This window comes from Saccopteryx bilineata, chromosome 3, assembly GCF_036850765.1.
Source record: "Saccopteryx bilineata isolate mSacBil1 chromosome 3, mSacBil1_pri_phased_curated, whole genome shotgun sequence".
NCBI classification, from domain to species: Eukaryota; Metazoa; Chordata; class Mammalia; order Chiroptera; family Emballonuridae; genus Saccopteryx; species Saccopteryx bilineata.
In genome coordinates this window covers 174,254,635-174,270,831 of record NC_089492.1, presented here as the reverse complement: position 1 = coordinate 174,270,831, position 16,197 = coordinate 174,254,635, and the positions used below count along the sequence as shown (strand labels likewise).

At 35.4% G+C, this 16,197-nt stretch overlaps 1 protein-coding gene across 7 annotated transcripts in view; it reads left to right on the top strand.

Annotated features, from left to right (window-relative positions):
- The window catches only part of CDKAL1 (CDK5 regulatory subunit associated protein 1 like 1), a 1,056,598-nt gene that overhangs the window by 398,383 nt on the left and 642,018 nt on the right, over positions 1–16,197 (top strand). For all 7 annotated transcript variants that reach the window (XM_066268295.1, XM_066268291.1, XM_066268292.1 and 4 more), the window contains one exon: positions 8,703–8,806. In XM_066268295.1, coding sequence (XP_066124392.1) covers positions 8,703–8,806 — 104 coding nt within the window. The remainder of the gene's footprint in view (positions 1–8,702; positions 8,807–16,197) is intronic.

The following is a 16,197-nucleotide window of genomic DNA, read 5'->3' as shown; positions in this document are numbered from 1 at the left end:
CCTAGATGAAATGGATAAATTCCTTGAAACATATAACCTTCCAAAAATTAATCTGGAAGAAGCAGAAAACCTAAATAGACCAATTACGACAAATGAGATTGAAACGGTTATCAAAAAACTCCCAAAAAAGAAAAGTGCTGGGCCTGATGGCTTCACAAATGAATTCTACCAAATATTCAAAGAAGAACTAACTCCTATCCTTCTCAAGCTATTTCAAAAAATTCAAGAGGAAGGAAGACTGCCAAGCTTCTTTTATGAGGTGAGCATAATTCTGATTCCAAAATCAGGAAAGACAACAGAAAGAAATAAAATTATCGGCCAATATCCCTGATGAATTTAGATACAAAAATCCTCAACAAAATATTATCAAACCGCATCCAGCAATATATGAAAGAAATCATACACCATGATCAAGTGGGATTTATTCTTGGTAGGCAAGGCTGGTACAGTATTTGCAAATCAATCAATGTGATTCATCACATAAACAAAAGAAAGGAGAAAAACCACATGATAATTTCAATAGATACAGAAAAAGCATTTGATAAAATCCAGCACCCATTCATGATCAAAACTCTCAGCAAAGTGAGAATACAGGGAACATACCTCCACATGATAAAAGCCATCTATGAGAAACCCACAGCCAACATCATACTCAACAGGCAAAAATTAAAAGCAATCCCCTTAAGATCAGGAACAAGGCAGGGGTGCCCCCTTTCACCACTCTTAGTCAACATAGTTCTGGAAGTCCTAGCCACAGCAATCAGATAAGAAAAAGAAATAAAAAGCATCCACAATGGAAAATAAGAAGTAAAACTATCATTATTTGCAGATGATATGATATCGCATATAGAAAACCCTGAAGTCTCAGTCAAAAAACTACTAGACCTGATAAATGAATTCAGCAAGGTGGCAGGATATAAAATTAATACTCAGAAATCAGAGGCATTTTTACACACTAACAATGAACTGTCAGAAATTAAGGAATCAATCCCCTTTACCATTGCAACCAAAAAAATAAAGTGCCTAGGAATACATTTAACCAGGGAGATTAAAGACTTATACTCGGAAAATTATAAAACATTGATAAAAGAAATCAGGGAAGATACAAACAAGTGGAAGCATATACCGTGCTCATGGTTAGGAAGAATAAACATCATTAAAATGTCTGGATTACCCAAAGCAATTTATAAATTCAATGCAATAGCAATTAAAATACCAATGACTTACTTCAAAGATATAGAATACATATTCCAAAAATTTATATGGAACCAAAAGAGAACGCGAATAGCCTCAGCAATCTTGAAAAAGAAGAATAAAGTGGGAGGTATCACACTTCCGGATATCAAGTTATAAGGCCATTGTACTCAAAACAGCCTGGTACTGGCATAAGAACAGTCATACAGATCAATGGAACAGAACTGAGAACCCAGAAATAAACCCACACCTTTATGGACAACTGATATTTGACAAAGGAGGTAAGAGCATACTTCGGAGTAAAGACAGCCTCTTCAACAAATGGTGTTGGGAAAATTGGACAGCTACCTGCAAAAAAATGAAACTAGACCACCAACTTACACCACTCACAAAAATAAACTCAAAATTGATAAAAGACTTAAATATAAGCTGTAAAACCATAAGCATCTTAGAAGAAAACATAGGCAGTAAGCTCTCTTGACATCTTTCACAGCAATATATTTGCTGATTTGTCTCCACAGGCAAGTAAAATAAAAGACAGGATAAACTAAAAGGCTTCTGCACAGCTAAAGACAATAAGAACAGAATAAAAAGACAAGCTACACAATGGGAGAATATATTTGACAATGCATCCAATAGGGGATTAATAACCAAAATTTATAAAGAACTTGTAAAACTTAATACCAGGAAGACAATCCAATCAAAAAATGGGCAAAAGAAATGAAAAGACACTTCTCCAAAGAGGACATACAGATGGCCAATAGGCATATGAAAAAATGCTCAACCTCACTAATCCTTAGAGAAATGCAAATTAAAACCACAATGAGATATCACTTCACACCAATCAGAATGGCGCTCATCAACAAAACAACACAGAGTAAGTGCTCGCTAGGATGTGGAGAAAATGGAACCCTCCTGCACTGCTGGTGGGAATACAGACTGGTGCAGCCACTGTGGAAAACAGTATGGAGATTGCTCAAGAAATTAAAAATTGAAGTGCCTTTTGACCCAGCTATCCCACTGTTAGGAATATACCCCAAGAACACCATAACACTGTTTGAAAAGACGAAATGCACCCCCATATTTATGGCAGCATTGTTCACAATAGCGAAGATCTGGAAACAGCCCAAGTGTCCGTCAGTGGACAAGTAGATTAAAAAGCTTTGGTACATATATATAATACTATGGAATACTACTCAGCCATAAGAAATGATGACATCGGATCATTTACAACAACATAGATGGACCTTGATAATATTATACTGAGCAAAATAAGTAAATCAGAAAAATCTAAAAACTATATGATTCCATACATAGGTGGGACCTAAAAATGAGACTCAGAGACATGGACAAGAGTGTGGGGGTTACAGGGGGGGGAAAGGGAGGGGGTTGGGGGAGTGGAGGGGCACAAAGAAAACCAGTTAGAAGGTGACGGAAGACCGTTGGACTTTGGGTGATTGGAATGTAGCATAATCAGATGTCAAAATAACCTAGAGTTGTTTTTTCTGAACATATGTACCCTGATTTATCAATGTCACCTCATTAAAATTAAAAAAAAAAAGAAACATTGTAATTTTGATGGGTGTCACATTGAAGTTGGATTGCTTTTGGAAATATTGACATTTTTAATAATATTAAGCCTTTTAATCATTAACTATGGAATATATTTCTATTTATCTCTTCTGCAATTTGAGCAATGCTCTGTAATTTTTATTGTATAAATCTTTTATCTCTGATTAAGTTGAATTCTACAAGTATAGTTTTTAATGCTATTATAAATGGAGTTGTGTTTTTTTGTTGTTTCTTTTTTAGTTTTTATATAATTTCTTTTTCAGGCTTTTTTATTCATGAACACATGTAAGTTATTTTTGTGTCTTGTTACTTTGCTGAATTCGCTTATTAGTTTTAACAGGTTTTTTTCTAAACATGGATTTTCTACATATAAGATCATATCATAGGCAAACGGAAATAATTTTACTTCCTTTTAATTTAAATACTTTTTATTTCTTTTGGTTGCCTAATTATCCAGGCTAGAACTTCCAGTACTGTGTTGAATGGACATGGTGAAAGTGGGCATCTTGGCCTTGTTCCTAATCTCAGAGGAAAAGCCTTTAGTCATTTATCATTGAGTTCACTGTGGCTTTTTTATATATGGTTCTTATTAGGTTAAGAAATAGTTTTTCTATTTCTAGTTTGATTTTCTTTATACTTAAAGGCTGTTCAATTTTGTCAAATGCTTTTTCTGCATTGATAATGCTATGTGTTTTTTCCCTTCATTGTACTGAATGGCATATTACATTGATCGATTTTTATATTTTGAACCAACCATCCTTGCATTCTAAGAGTACATCTCATTTAATAATGATGTATAATTCTTTTATTATCTTGCTGCACTCTGTTTGCATGTATTTTTCTTTTTGTTTCTTTTGAGAGAAAGAGAGACAGAGGGAATGTAGAGAGAGAGGGAGGAGGAAAAAGAATGAAAAGCGTCAACCTCTAGTTACTTTGACTTTAGTGGTGCATTGATTACTTCTCGTATGTGCCTTAACTGGGAATTGGTTCTCGGGCTCAAGCCCAGCCAGTGTTTCCTTGCTGAAGCCAATGACCTTGGGATTTTCACACCAGCAACCTTTGGGCTCAAGCTGGCAACCTTTGGGGTGCCGTGGGTGATTCCCTCCACTTAAGCTGACGAGCCTTAGCTCAGAGCTGATGACCTCCAGGTTTCAAATACCAGTAACCTCTGTGTTCAGGGTCGATGCTGTATTCACTGTGATACAGTGGTCAATTTGCTAGTTTTTGTTAAGGATTTTTATATCAGTGTTCAGTAGAGATATTGGTCTGTATTTTTCTATTCTGTATCTGGCTTTAGTATTAAGGTAATTCTCCCTTCATAGAATGAGATAGGAATGGAAGTTTCTGCTTCAAGTTTCTGTAAAAGTTTGAGAATGTTCAGTATTTGTTTTTCTCTATATGCTTGGTAGAATTCACCATAAAAAAAATAAAACGTCTGTATGGGTGAGTTTTTATAAGTGTAACTCTGATTTTTAAATTATTCTAGAACTTGTGATATATAAAGATGATCTTTTTTTTTTTTTTTTTTTTTTTTTTTTCCTTCATTTTTCTGAAGCTGGAAACAGGGAGAGACAGTCAGACAGACTCCTGCATGGGCCCGACCGGGATCCACCCGGCACGCCCACCAGGGGCGACGCTCTGCCCACCAGGGGGCGATGCTCTGCCCATCCTGGGCGTCGCCATGTTGCGACCAGAGCCACTCTAGCGCCTGGGGCAGAGGCCACAGAGCCATCCCCAGCGCCCGGGCCATCTTTGCTCCAATGGAGCCTTGGCTGCGGGAGGGGAAGAGAGAGACAGAGAGGGAAAGCGCGGTGGAGGGGTGGAGAAGCAAATGGGTGCTTCTCCTGTGTGCCCTGGCCGGGAATCCAACCCGGGTCCCCCGCACGCCAGGCCGACGCTCTACCGCTGAGCCAACCGGCCAGGGCTTAAAGATGATCTTTAAAAGAAAAAAAACATGAATATATTAAAACTTTTAGTTTTTATTTGTTTTATGTAGTTCAATAATTACATTTACATATATTATGCATTTAAATCCTTTGAAATAATTCTAATTTGTGAAAATTCATTGTTACTTTGTTTAGTTTTTGTAATTTAAAATTATTCTATCACAGATGCTTTTTAAGATTTCAGTTAAGCTTTTTAATTAATTGCCTAATCTGCCTCTGCTTTTGAGGTTTTTAGTTATTTCTTTGCCTGTGGCCGTATAGCAACCAGTGCAAAGATTAGTGTGGTGAACTAGCTTTATTCTTCTATCACAATGTTTTAGGTCTGTTTCGGATTTTGCATCTTCCTTATAGTTCAATGGCCATCCTGTTTTTGGTTTTGTCTTTAACTGTCTACCTTCAAAGATCTTTTGTTTTCTGACAGTTGAAGAAACTGGCTCGGTATTCCTCTTAGACAATTATTTAATTGTTTACAGATAACTGACTCTCTCTATGATGGTTTCTATGATGAATCCCTTTATTTCATTGAAGGCTTGTCATGTTGAAATGATTGGTCATCATAATTTTTAATGATTAAGAAAATTGTTTTAAATCAAATAGCATCAAAAACCTTATTCTTTTCTGATTTTGTAATGCGTATAATTGGGGATATAACAAATCTTTTTTCTTTTTAAATGTAAAAAGCAAGGCAGATTTAATGCTTGTTTATTCCTGTTATAACATGCTTGAAAAACTTCAGTGTAGAAATTTTCACTTTATTGAACTAATATAAAATATTTTGGTAACTTACAAGTAAGAGTAAACTCATATAATAAAGAGTTTAGAACTTCAAAAACATATCACATCAACGATCCTAATTAACCTTAAGGGAGCAGTTTATTGAAGAATTCTTTGAATTTTAATGTAATATTTATACTTACTGGCTTATTTATGTTATTATAAATGTTTCCAAGTATCACTTTGTTTTATTTAAACTTTTATTTTCGTCCATTTTCATGAGTGATTTTCCATGGGGGATACATTTTCAGTTTTATTAAGTGAGCCAATGGGAAAATATGATTGTTTTCCTTAGTTCCTTTAAACCAATCTATCAGTAACATATCTGTTTCATAAAGTTAGGTACACCTGGAACATGATAATGTATAATTCTTTCCTTACAGAATTGTTAAGAACAGTCACATTAAAGAGTTATTGGCCAGCATTTACTGATCATTTAGAAGGGGCAGACTCTATTCTAAGTGTTTATTCATTTATGTTATAAATGTTTAAAATACATGTTTTTCTGCCATTCTCCTTTTGTTTTCCTTCCTCCTTTCCAGGATGGTGTCCCTTACAACTGTTATTTTTAAGATACAGCTATTGTCAGAAATAGTAGTAGCTTCTATTAAGATTGTTCACTTAACTTAAGCAGTTCTCCATTGGCCAAAGAGCCAGTAGGAGGATGAAAACAGAACTTGTAAACAGCAAGGATGGAGTAACTGGCTTAGGCCAGTGGATGGACAAGAAACCTAGTCTTATCTTTCCATAGAATAGAAGAGAGGAATACTTGTTTAAACCAATAGCTTCATACACAGGATGATGTATATTGGCCAAATCTTTGAATATATAAGTCATGTTTCTTTATATCTCATATCAGATGATTACTTATCTTATGATTATACCTTATCTACATTTGTGTGTAGCTATGATATTTGATACACATAGATTCTGGGAGGAAGTTTGGTATGAAAACAGCATGGAATTTGAAGTTTGATAGGCCTAGAAACAAATTTCAGCTCTTGAGGTTTGAGTTACTGCCCTTGAGCAAGCTATTTATTTGACCCTCTGGTTTTACAGAGATACAGTTGGCATATAACGCTGCGTAAGTTAAAGTATACAACATAATGATTTGAGGTATGTATATACTGTTCAGTGTTTACCACAATAAGTTTAGTTAATGTCTGTCACCCCATATAGTTACAATTTTTTTCTTTTATGATCCTTTTAAGATCTTAGTACCATGTTATATGTTACATCCATGGACTTTATTTTTCCTGTACATGGACGTTTGTACCTTCAGGCCACCTTTACCTGTTTTCCTATCAACATCCCACAGATCCCACCCTTTGGCAACCACTAATTTGTTCGCTATTTCTATGAGTTCTATTTTCTTTAATATAGTATTTCACTTGTAGGAGAGAACATACAGTATTTACCCTTATTTATCTGACTGACTTAACTAAACATGCCCTGAGGGTCTATCCATATTGTCACAAATGGCAGGATTATCTTTTCTATGGCTGAATAATATTCTATTGTGTATATACATGCGACACTTTTTTTTTGGTATTTTTCTGGAGTTAGAAGTGGGAAGGCAGTCAGACAGACTCCCGCATGTGCCTGTCCGGGATCCATCCGGCATGCCCACCAGGGGGCGATGCTCTGCCCATCTGGGGCGTTGCTCTGTTTCAACCAGAGCCATTCTAGAACCTGAGGCAGAGGCCATAGAGCCATCCTTAGTGCCCGGCCAACTTTGCTCCAATGGAGCCTTGGCTTTGGGAGGGTAAGAGAGAGACAGAGAGAAGGGGGAGGAAGGATGGAGAAGCAGATGGGTGCTTTTCCTGTGTGCCCTGACTGGGAATCAAACCCAGGACTTCCACATGCTGGCCCAAAACTCTACCACTGAGCCAACCCTCCAGGGCCTATACGCCACATTTTTTAAATCTATTCATACATCCACGGACACTTAGGTTGCTTTCATATCTTGACTATTGTAATAATGCTCCAGTGAACATATATCCTTTTGATAAATGTTGGTTTTACACTTGTAATTTAAAAATATTATTTAAATAATTTTTTTATTATAAAGTAAAAGTAACACTGATAATAAAAAAAGTCTATGCCAAAAATAAGGGTCAACAACATTGAAAAACAAAACAAATCTCTTCAGTGATTCAGGCGCTCTAGGATGATAAATTTAAGTAATTAAAAAAGAAGTAGAACCTGACCTGTGGTGGCACAGTGGATAAAGAGTTGACCTGTAATGCTGAGGTCACCAATTCGAAACCCTGCAGTCGCTGGCTCTGAGTGGGGATTCATCAGTGCGGGGTTACTGGCTTGAGTGGGAGAATCATCCACACGATCCCCAAGCTTACTAGTTTGAGCCTACTGGTTGCAGGGATGGAAAGCCCAAGGTCACTGGCTGGCGCAAGGGTACACTGGCTTGGCACTGGTCAAGGCATGTATGAGAAGCAATCAATGAACAATCAAAGTGAAAGCAACTACGAGCTGCTCTCTCTCTACCCCCGCTCCCTCCAGTCTCTCTCCCTTTAAAAAAAAAGTAGAATGACATTAGCCATGAAATACTAAAAAATAAAATTATTTCCCAATAGTCTTTAGACATAATTGCTATAATGAATAACAAGGTTTTAAAAGATGATTTTACAAATGCTTTAAAATTTCAAAGTGAGAAAAATTAAACATAGGTCCTGTTTACATATTTTTTTCTCATTTCAAACAGTACAAAATATCTGAAAATTTGTAAGGGTGTATTTTTTATGAAAATGCTGTGTTGACTGTTATCATGTTAGTTAAAATTTAAATGAATATGCACTTTCATTTATGAATAATATGGTATATATAGGAGATACTAAAATTTTAGTTTTGTGACAGTCGGAGAAAGAACAGTGTCTTTAAAGCAATTTGTATCTTGAATTTCTTTGGATTAATCATTGTAAGCTTTTTATAAACTTTGTACCACACAGAATATGTGTATTTGAAGGTAATATTACATGATATGTACAGTCATTCTTGAGTGACTGAAACATAAATAATTGCAAATTTCAGTGCCTGGTAGAAATAAAATAAATATGAAGTATAATAGATACTAGTTTTTTGTATCTTTTATATAAACTGTAAATGTTACTAAAGTAGCACTTTGGTGGGGCCTTTTTTTCATGTTAAATATGCACTATTTTCAAAATCTGAGGCTTTTTATTGCTGTCATTTGAACAGGTGTCTCAATGCTTGTACTTACTGCAAAACTAAACATGCCCGAGGAAATTTGGCCAGTTATCCTATTGACGAACTTGTAGATAGAGCCAAGCAGTCTTTTCAAGGTAAGAGTATCCAGAATTATGTACAATTTTAGTGTTCTTTATAAATTATAGTAGTCTTCTAATTTTTTTTTTACTTTACATATATGCTTCTTTAGCTTTCTGAAGAGTTTACAAATATTTCAGCTTATCTGATTGAGTCAGTCATTCATTCAGATTATAATATTTACATTACTGTTCTCTAACCACGCTTTCATTTTTTTAAAATTTTAATGACTCTAAGGTAAGTGACATGATTTGAATTTTATCACCTATCTTTTGTTTCCATGGAAAAGACAAAAAAATAAAAATGAAATTCATGACCTTTTGACACGTGTTAAGATTCTTATGGTCTCAGTGATATTTTTCAAGATTTCTGCCTCTTTCTTTGGTCATTTCTGTACCATTAGGAAATAGGGCTGATGAGGGTTTCTCAGAGTTTTTGAAAGAAGGAGGTAGATTTTACTATCAGCCAATAAATATGGTTTATGCACAGGAGTACTGGGCCAGTAAGGAGGGTTATTGATAGAGAGCCTGAAGGAGAGTGACTATGTGGGTGGCCAGCTACTTCCAAACCATTACTTGCTGGAAAGTGTGATTGTCTAAGTATCTCTCAGCAGGTAGCAAGAATTATCTTTTACATGAGTCACAGTTGTGTTGGTTGACACATAACTGTTTAAACCATAAACTTTCTTTTTTGTCTTTGTTTATACTATGTGTATATATTATCTGTGTGCTTTTACACCCACAATGAGATAATCTGTTGTCTCATAATCTTGTGGGTTAATAGTTATTGGCAACATACTTTTCCTTTTAACAGGTAACTTTGAGTGCTACTTTCAGTATTTCACACCCTAAATCTCAACAAGTATGAGTTCCAAATACATTTATTTAGTCTATGTAAAGCTTTTATCAACATAAGTTTGGAATGCTCTTTATAATAGAAAATAATCTTGGTCGATTTATTAACATCCCACAATATTTTTTTTCCTATTTTTATATTCTTTGCTCAGTACCCTCTTCTGTTTCTATTCAACTTGTAGTAAGTCAGAAATGAAAGGAAATCCATTGCTCTGGCCGGATAGCTTGGTTGGGTAGAGCCTCACCTGAATTCGCAGAGGTTGCTGATTTGATTTCTGGTCAGGGCACCTACAGGAATGGATCGATGTTTCTGTCTCTCTCTCTTTCTCTCCCTTCCTCTCTCTTTAAAATCAATCAATAAATTATATATTTTTAAAAAAGACCCTGGCTGGATCTCTTTCCCTCTCTTCCTCTCTCCCTCTCTCAATCAATGGAAAATTTAAAAAAATAAAAAGATGAAAGGAAACTTTGACTCTTGCTAGTGTTTTAGATTAAGGAAGTTATTTAAGGAAAAGTTTAGGTAGTTGTCTTTTCTACTACAACTACTTTAAGAATTTTTCAGAAAGGGCATAAGTTTTGCACAGAAACCTAATATATTTGAAAAATGATGTCTTTTCTGCCATTCTTACGTGGTGTTTATTGTTTTTTTTTATATATCTGCTGGTTCATGGAGATATTAGAACTATATGATCTATCCATTCAACAATGCAAATTGGATGGCATACAAATAAATGTCCTTGAGGCACTTTTTCAAGTTTATGCATTTCTTGAGACTTGTTTGGAGGTTCTAGCAGGGAACGCAGCTACTCGTATACCCTTGACCGAAGAACGGTCCTCTAGCGGGGAAGGTCCTCCTCTTCGACTGAGGGTGCAGCTTTGGGAGGGACGCACATGGAGTGGTGAGGAAGGAAGGGGACACCCGCCTAGCCAGCCAGATCAGCCGAATCAACCCTGGTGATCAATGGGGTGACAGATGTCGCATGCCAGATCGCCCTCACATTCCTTTATGCATTTCTAATTGCAACTACATATAACTTAATCTCATTTTACTCTAAAAATTTATTTGAAAAATATAAAACTGTTAAATCCCTGTGTAGGAAGTGAAAGTATTCTCTTGGCTCCCTCATGTCTGTTCTCATCAATAACCTATACTAGCACTTTCATATGACTGCATCATGGCTTAGTATGGCCACACTGGTATATCATATGTGACTTGAGGGGGAAAAAAGGAGTAAACGTAGTTTTTATGAAAATGATTATAGAATTATTCTAAATATATCCAACAGTTAGCTCTCTGATTTATCTAAATACCTTCTGAGCAACAGAGATAAGTGTGTTTCTTCTATCAGACTTTAATTGGTAGTTAACATTGACATAAAGTTGGGTTAGTTAAGGTGAGTGGTTCAAACACTATATGTATTCAGTGACTTACTGAATATTTATAGAGGAAGTATTAGAAGAGGTTTATTTAGTATTACTTTCATCATCATCATCATCATCTGTAGATACGTATGTGTCTTTTTATTTCCAATCATGGAATGTTTTCAATATGAAGTTTTTCTATTGGCTTGTTATCTATAAATTAGAGTTGAAACTGAATGCAGGTTGTTGGATTGGTGAGCTCACTTGCTTGATATGTACTACTGTTAATAAAATATTTAGGTCATGACTTTCTAGATAAGTCATTGTATTTAGGAAAATTGTACGTTGTCGAGTATTTGATGCTCCTTTCTGTAGGAGAGTTTGAATTTGGAGCAGTGGTCTGCTGCTTACTATCCACATGATCTGAACAAAGTACCTGACCTCTCTGAGCAATGGCTTTCCCCTCTCCCCACTCTTTTTTTAAGTGAGAGGAGAGGAGATGGTGAGACAGACTGTTGAATGCGCCCTGACCAGGACCCACCTGGCAACCCCTGTCTGGAGCTGATGCTCGACAACCAAGCTATCCTTAGTGCCTGAGGCCTGCGCTCAGATAAGCCAAGCCACTGACTGAGAAATGGGAAGAGGGAAAGTAGAGGAAGAGGTAAGGGGAGGGGGAGAGAAGCAGATGGTCACTTCTTTTGTGTGCCCTGACTGGGAATAGAACCCAGGATGTCCATACACAGGGCCAACACTCTATCCACTGAGTCACTGGCCAGGGTCTATGGCTTTCTTATTACGATGACAGTGTTGTTTCTTAGAATTTGAGATCACTTATGTAAAGTAATTGCCTGTGTCTTATTATGAAGTCATGATACTTAAACTGAAAGGATTTCAAGTGAATTCAAAAAGAGAAACTCATTTTGGGGTGAGAATATTGAAACATCTGTAGCAAATGTTAATGACTATAATAAAACAACATATTTTCTTTTGCTTTTAAAATATGTTTTGTGTAAAATGTCTCTATATGTGGAAGCTATTTAGTATGACAATTACCTTTCATTTTCTTAATTTTTGGAAAGCAAATTCATGCTAAGAATGACCTCATAATTCCTTTCTATTATAGGAAATAACAGTCTAGAGCTTACATTTTAAAGACATTGGGTTAGTTTATTATTTTTTTTTCTGCAAGGACAGTGGATTTTAATGGTCTTATAAAATTTCTGTTGGAGCTTTACAATTATGAAGAATAATTGTGAAGGTAAATATAAGAGAAGAAATAACCTATTTCCTAGTTTTGTGATTTTTACATATGTCACTTTTTAATAACTCAGGTGTTAGGAATATTGTTTGGGCCATAACCTTTTAAATTCTGCATTATACCATATGATATGCTCTGTTCTACAAAGAATAATGAATAAAAAATATTACTCTTTGAAAGGTTGTGTTATGATAAAATGTTTAAATATGCTTCTAATAAATTTTAGCACTGTGTTTAAAGGCAGTGGAAATTAAATTTTTCATCCTGAAAATTACATTTGCTTTCTTTCTTTTTATAAAAAATTTTAATTTCTACATATGTAGAAATAAACACTGATTTTGTAAAAACTCTATAAACAAATTGTGGAATGGGGATTAAAACCCAGTTTCTTGTCATGATACAATAAGATCACAATTTCTTTTTGAATAGCGTATTTATGAAACATTTTATAATTATAAAAATGTATTTTTTAGCAGCCTAATGAAAGTGAAGAGACTGAGGGCTAACCCAAAGGCAAGGGAGCATCAAGAAGAGATTCATGGAATCATTCTGAGTGTAAAGTGGATTCCCAAAGCAGTAAAAATATGCTGACTATACAGTCAGGTGCCAAACAATGAGAAGGACAGCTCATTAACTTTTGAGTGGAAAGCATTCAAGTCAAAATTATTTATATTTTGAAATAGAAACTTTAGTTTACCTTTTACGTGTGTGTGTGCGCACGCACATGTGTGTATAATTTCTATTTAATTGGTTCCCTGGCTTTTTTTCTTTTTCTCTCCCTGAACTTGTCCCTTTGAGATTTTCTTTGACTATTTTTACCTTCTCAGTGTGCTTATCATTTTTGTGGGTAGTTCTGCATAGGAGTATAATATTTACCAGGTAACTTCTGGGTATCATCGCATTGTTCTAACAGACAATGCGGAAACCATCTCCCTTAGTTCCTCACCTTCGCTGAGATTGAGGTTTTAACAATTCTGAGGCATAGCAGTGTTTGGGGGCTGAGGTTTGACACGGTTGCATTTTAGATGTCTAGAAAAACATGTCAACAGTGACCAGGACTTCGTTGAGGCCAGATGAATTTACAAGCTAGTGTTTTCTAGCATATTCGTATTGATTTTTCTCTAGCAGCTAATCAATCAGTTTCAGTTGTGTAAGTGATGGAACAAACCTTTTTAAGTGTGCTCAGTGAGTAGTGTGGAAACAACACCTTTCACTGCTGTCTCTGGAATCAAAATGTAGAGATGATGGATGAGCAGTTTTTATAGTTATTGTGTGCTTTTCTAGTTCTCATTTGTGCTGCTTCTTTTTCTCTCTCTTATAAATCTGTAAATTCCCTGCAAAGTAAGTGGCATAAACCACTTAGAGAAAGGTAAATAAATTAAGGTGCAATATTCAAAGCAGGGAGAAAATTTCTTGATGCTTAGTGACTTTCATATTAATGTTGGAGTTTTAAAAAATGAATTGTTTTATTTCAAGTCTTGCAAAGATACCATCTACTGTGTATAAGATTAATTGTGGCATGCAACTGGAAAACATTGCTTCCTGCCCTTTTGCAACAGAAAGAATGTGAGCAGCATTTGCTTCTCTGATTTATAAAGTTCAGATTGTGGAGTTGCATGGTTTACATCAATCCACATTTGAATGATCACCTTTAGGAAGGGTTACTAGATGGTGATTTTGATCTAAGGTCAAAAAAGAGACCAATAATTGCATCCTATTAATTTATAATTCATTTTTATTAATTTATAATTTAAATAAATCCTTTTTATTTCTTTTTCATTTGTGCTGTGTTCAAATGAAATTGAAAAATCTATTTTTTCTAAAGGATTAATAATGTTAATATACTTTTTTTTTGTACATTGACAATTTCCCAAAAGGATTTCAGGCAGCTTATATTAAATGACTGTATGTAATAGACCATGAAAATAAAAGCTGTATGAAGTGTTGTATAGTGTTTGGAAAGAGGGAAGATTTAACCAACTGATAAATCCTGGCTCTCCATAAGAATAATGACAGTGTGTTTTATATCATTTGACATAAGTGTGTAAATGAAAGTGTATATTTTATAATGAGAAATGTACATGTTTCTAGACTATAAGCACTAAGAAAAATTTTTATGTAACTTTTTCTAAGAGATATTGCATAATAAAATAGGAATGCCTTTAGCTGCTAATATATAGAAATTCAAGACATAGTTTCTACATGGCCTTTTCTTCTGTTGATTCTTACAAAACTCCCAAATATAATATTAAAATGTAACTTATAAAAGAATTTTAATGAGAGAGCTAAATAAATGCATGTGATGTATAGAACTTGGTAGGTGGACATGGTATCCAAATAGCTGTTTATCAGATATTCAGCTTAAATAGCTGTGGTTAATCAGTTTGATTTTGGAGAATGTTAAAGTTATCCAGGCAAAGCAGAGTATACTTTACCTGGCTTTTGTCTATTCAGATCTCTTACTTTCCAAGTCAGTGGTGTTCAAAGCTTTCTTTCAATGAAGTTTGAAAAGTAAAAGCAGAACAACTTGTGGCTAGAGGAGATGTGGCTTCCCATTTAGTGAGCTTTTTCTTATTAACCTCTGAGGCCTTTCTCTAGAACCTTTAGGATCCAGCCTGAATTGGCTGTTTTAGATTATTTCTCTGATGTATTCCTTATACACATATCTGGGGTGGAAGACACTTTCTTAAAGGCCTTGATATTAAATATTTTAGGCTTTATGGACTGTAAGGTCTTTGTTACAACTGATCATTTCTGTCCTTGTGGCATGTAAACAGCCATAAAATTACATAAATGAATGTGAGTGGCTGTGTTTCAATAAAGCTTTACTTACAGTAGGAGTTTTAATGAAAGGCTTCAGTGGTCAATTGTGTGGAAAGTTAACTTATGACTCTTTATGGCAGAACTTTCTTCTGTATCTGACATGCTGATTTGGATCATAACTCCATAAGAGAAGGATGCAGTCTTTAGGAACTAATGTTGATCTAGAAAAGATCAGTGTTCTCAGTTTAGCTGTTCATTTTAGTCACTTGGCAATTTTATAAAACCCAAACCAAACTTTTATATCTGTGATCCATTTTTAATAATTACATCACAATTTCTGTGATGGAGGAGTTGGGGGGGTCTGCATTTTTCTAAAATACACTATAGGTGATTCTAATGAATAGCCAGAATTGAAAACTAGAATTGAGAACCACTAGTTTAGATAAATCTTTTGGTTGAAGCTAGAAAATGAACTGCCCTTTCAGCCTTTATTGGGAGGGATTGTGAGGAAGAAACCCTGGTTGATTAGTAAAAAATGAGTTAGCTAGGGAGGTTGGAGAGACAACAGTGTTGTCAATTTGCTGACCCACCTCCAATAGAGCATTGGCTGCAGGAGGGGAAGAAAGAGACAGAGAGAAAGGAGAGGGGAAGGGATGGAGAAGCAGATGGGCTCTTTTCCTGTGTGCCCTGGCTAGGAATCAAATCCAGGACTTCCACACGCTGGGCCGACACTCTACCACTGAGCCAACTGACCAGGGCCTCAACAAATATTTATCGAGCATTTATCTAGAAACAGTTAACGTTTCTGCTAAGAGGCACAGGCTTTATAAAAGTGGGGATAAGAGTACATTTTATAATTAGCCTTTGCTTACTTCTTCCAATAAGATAGGCCTGTGGCTAAGGTTTGCAGATAATTGAGTAAATAGCTTATTCTTCTTTGGGAATCAAGGATTCAGTCCCAAGACTGTTTTACAAAATGACATTTGTTCAAAATTCTCTGAGTTTTCATAGTTCAGAGTACATATAATCCATAGCACAGAGAATTTGGAGCTTCCAGGAATACGTTCTTGTGTCCATCCTTAGGAAGACTAGAGTAATTAACCCCCACCTCCAAACATATACACTGTTACTGGAGATTTTTATTCTTTTCCTCTATTGTATTAAGTAAAAT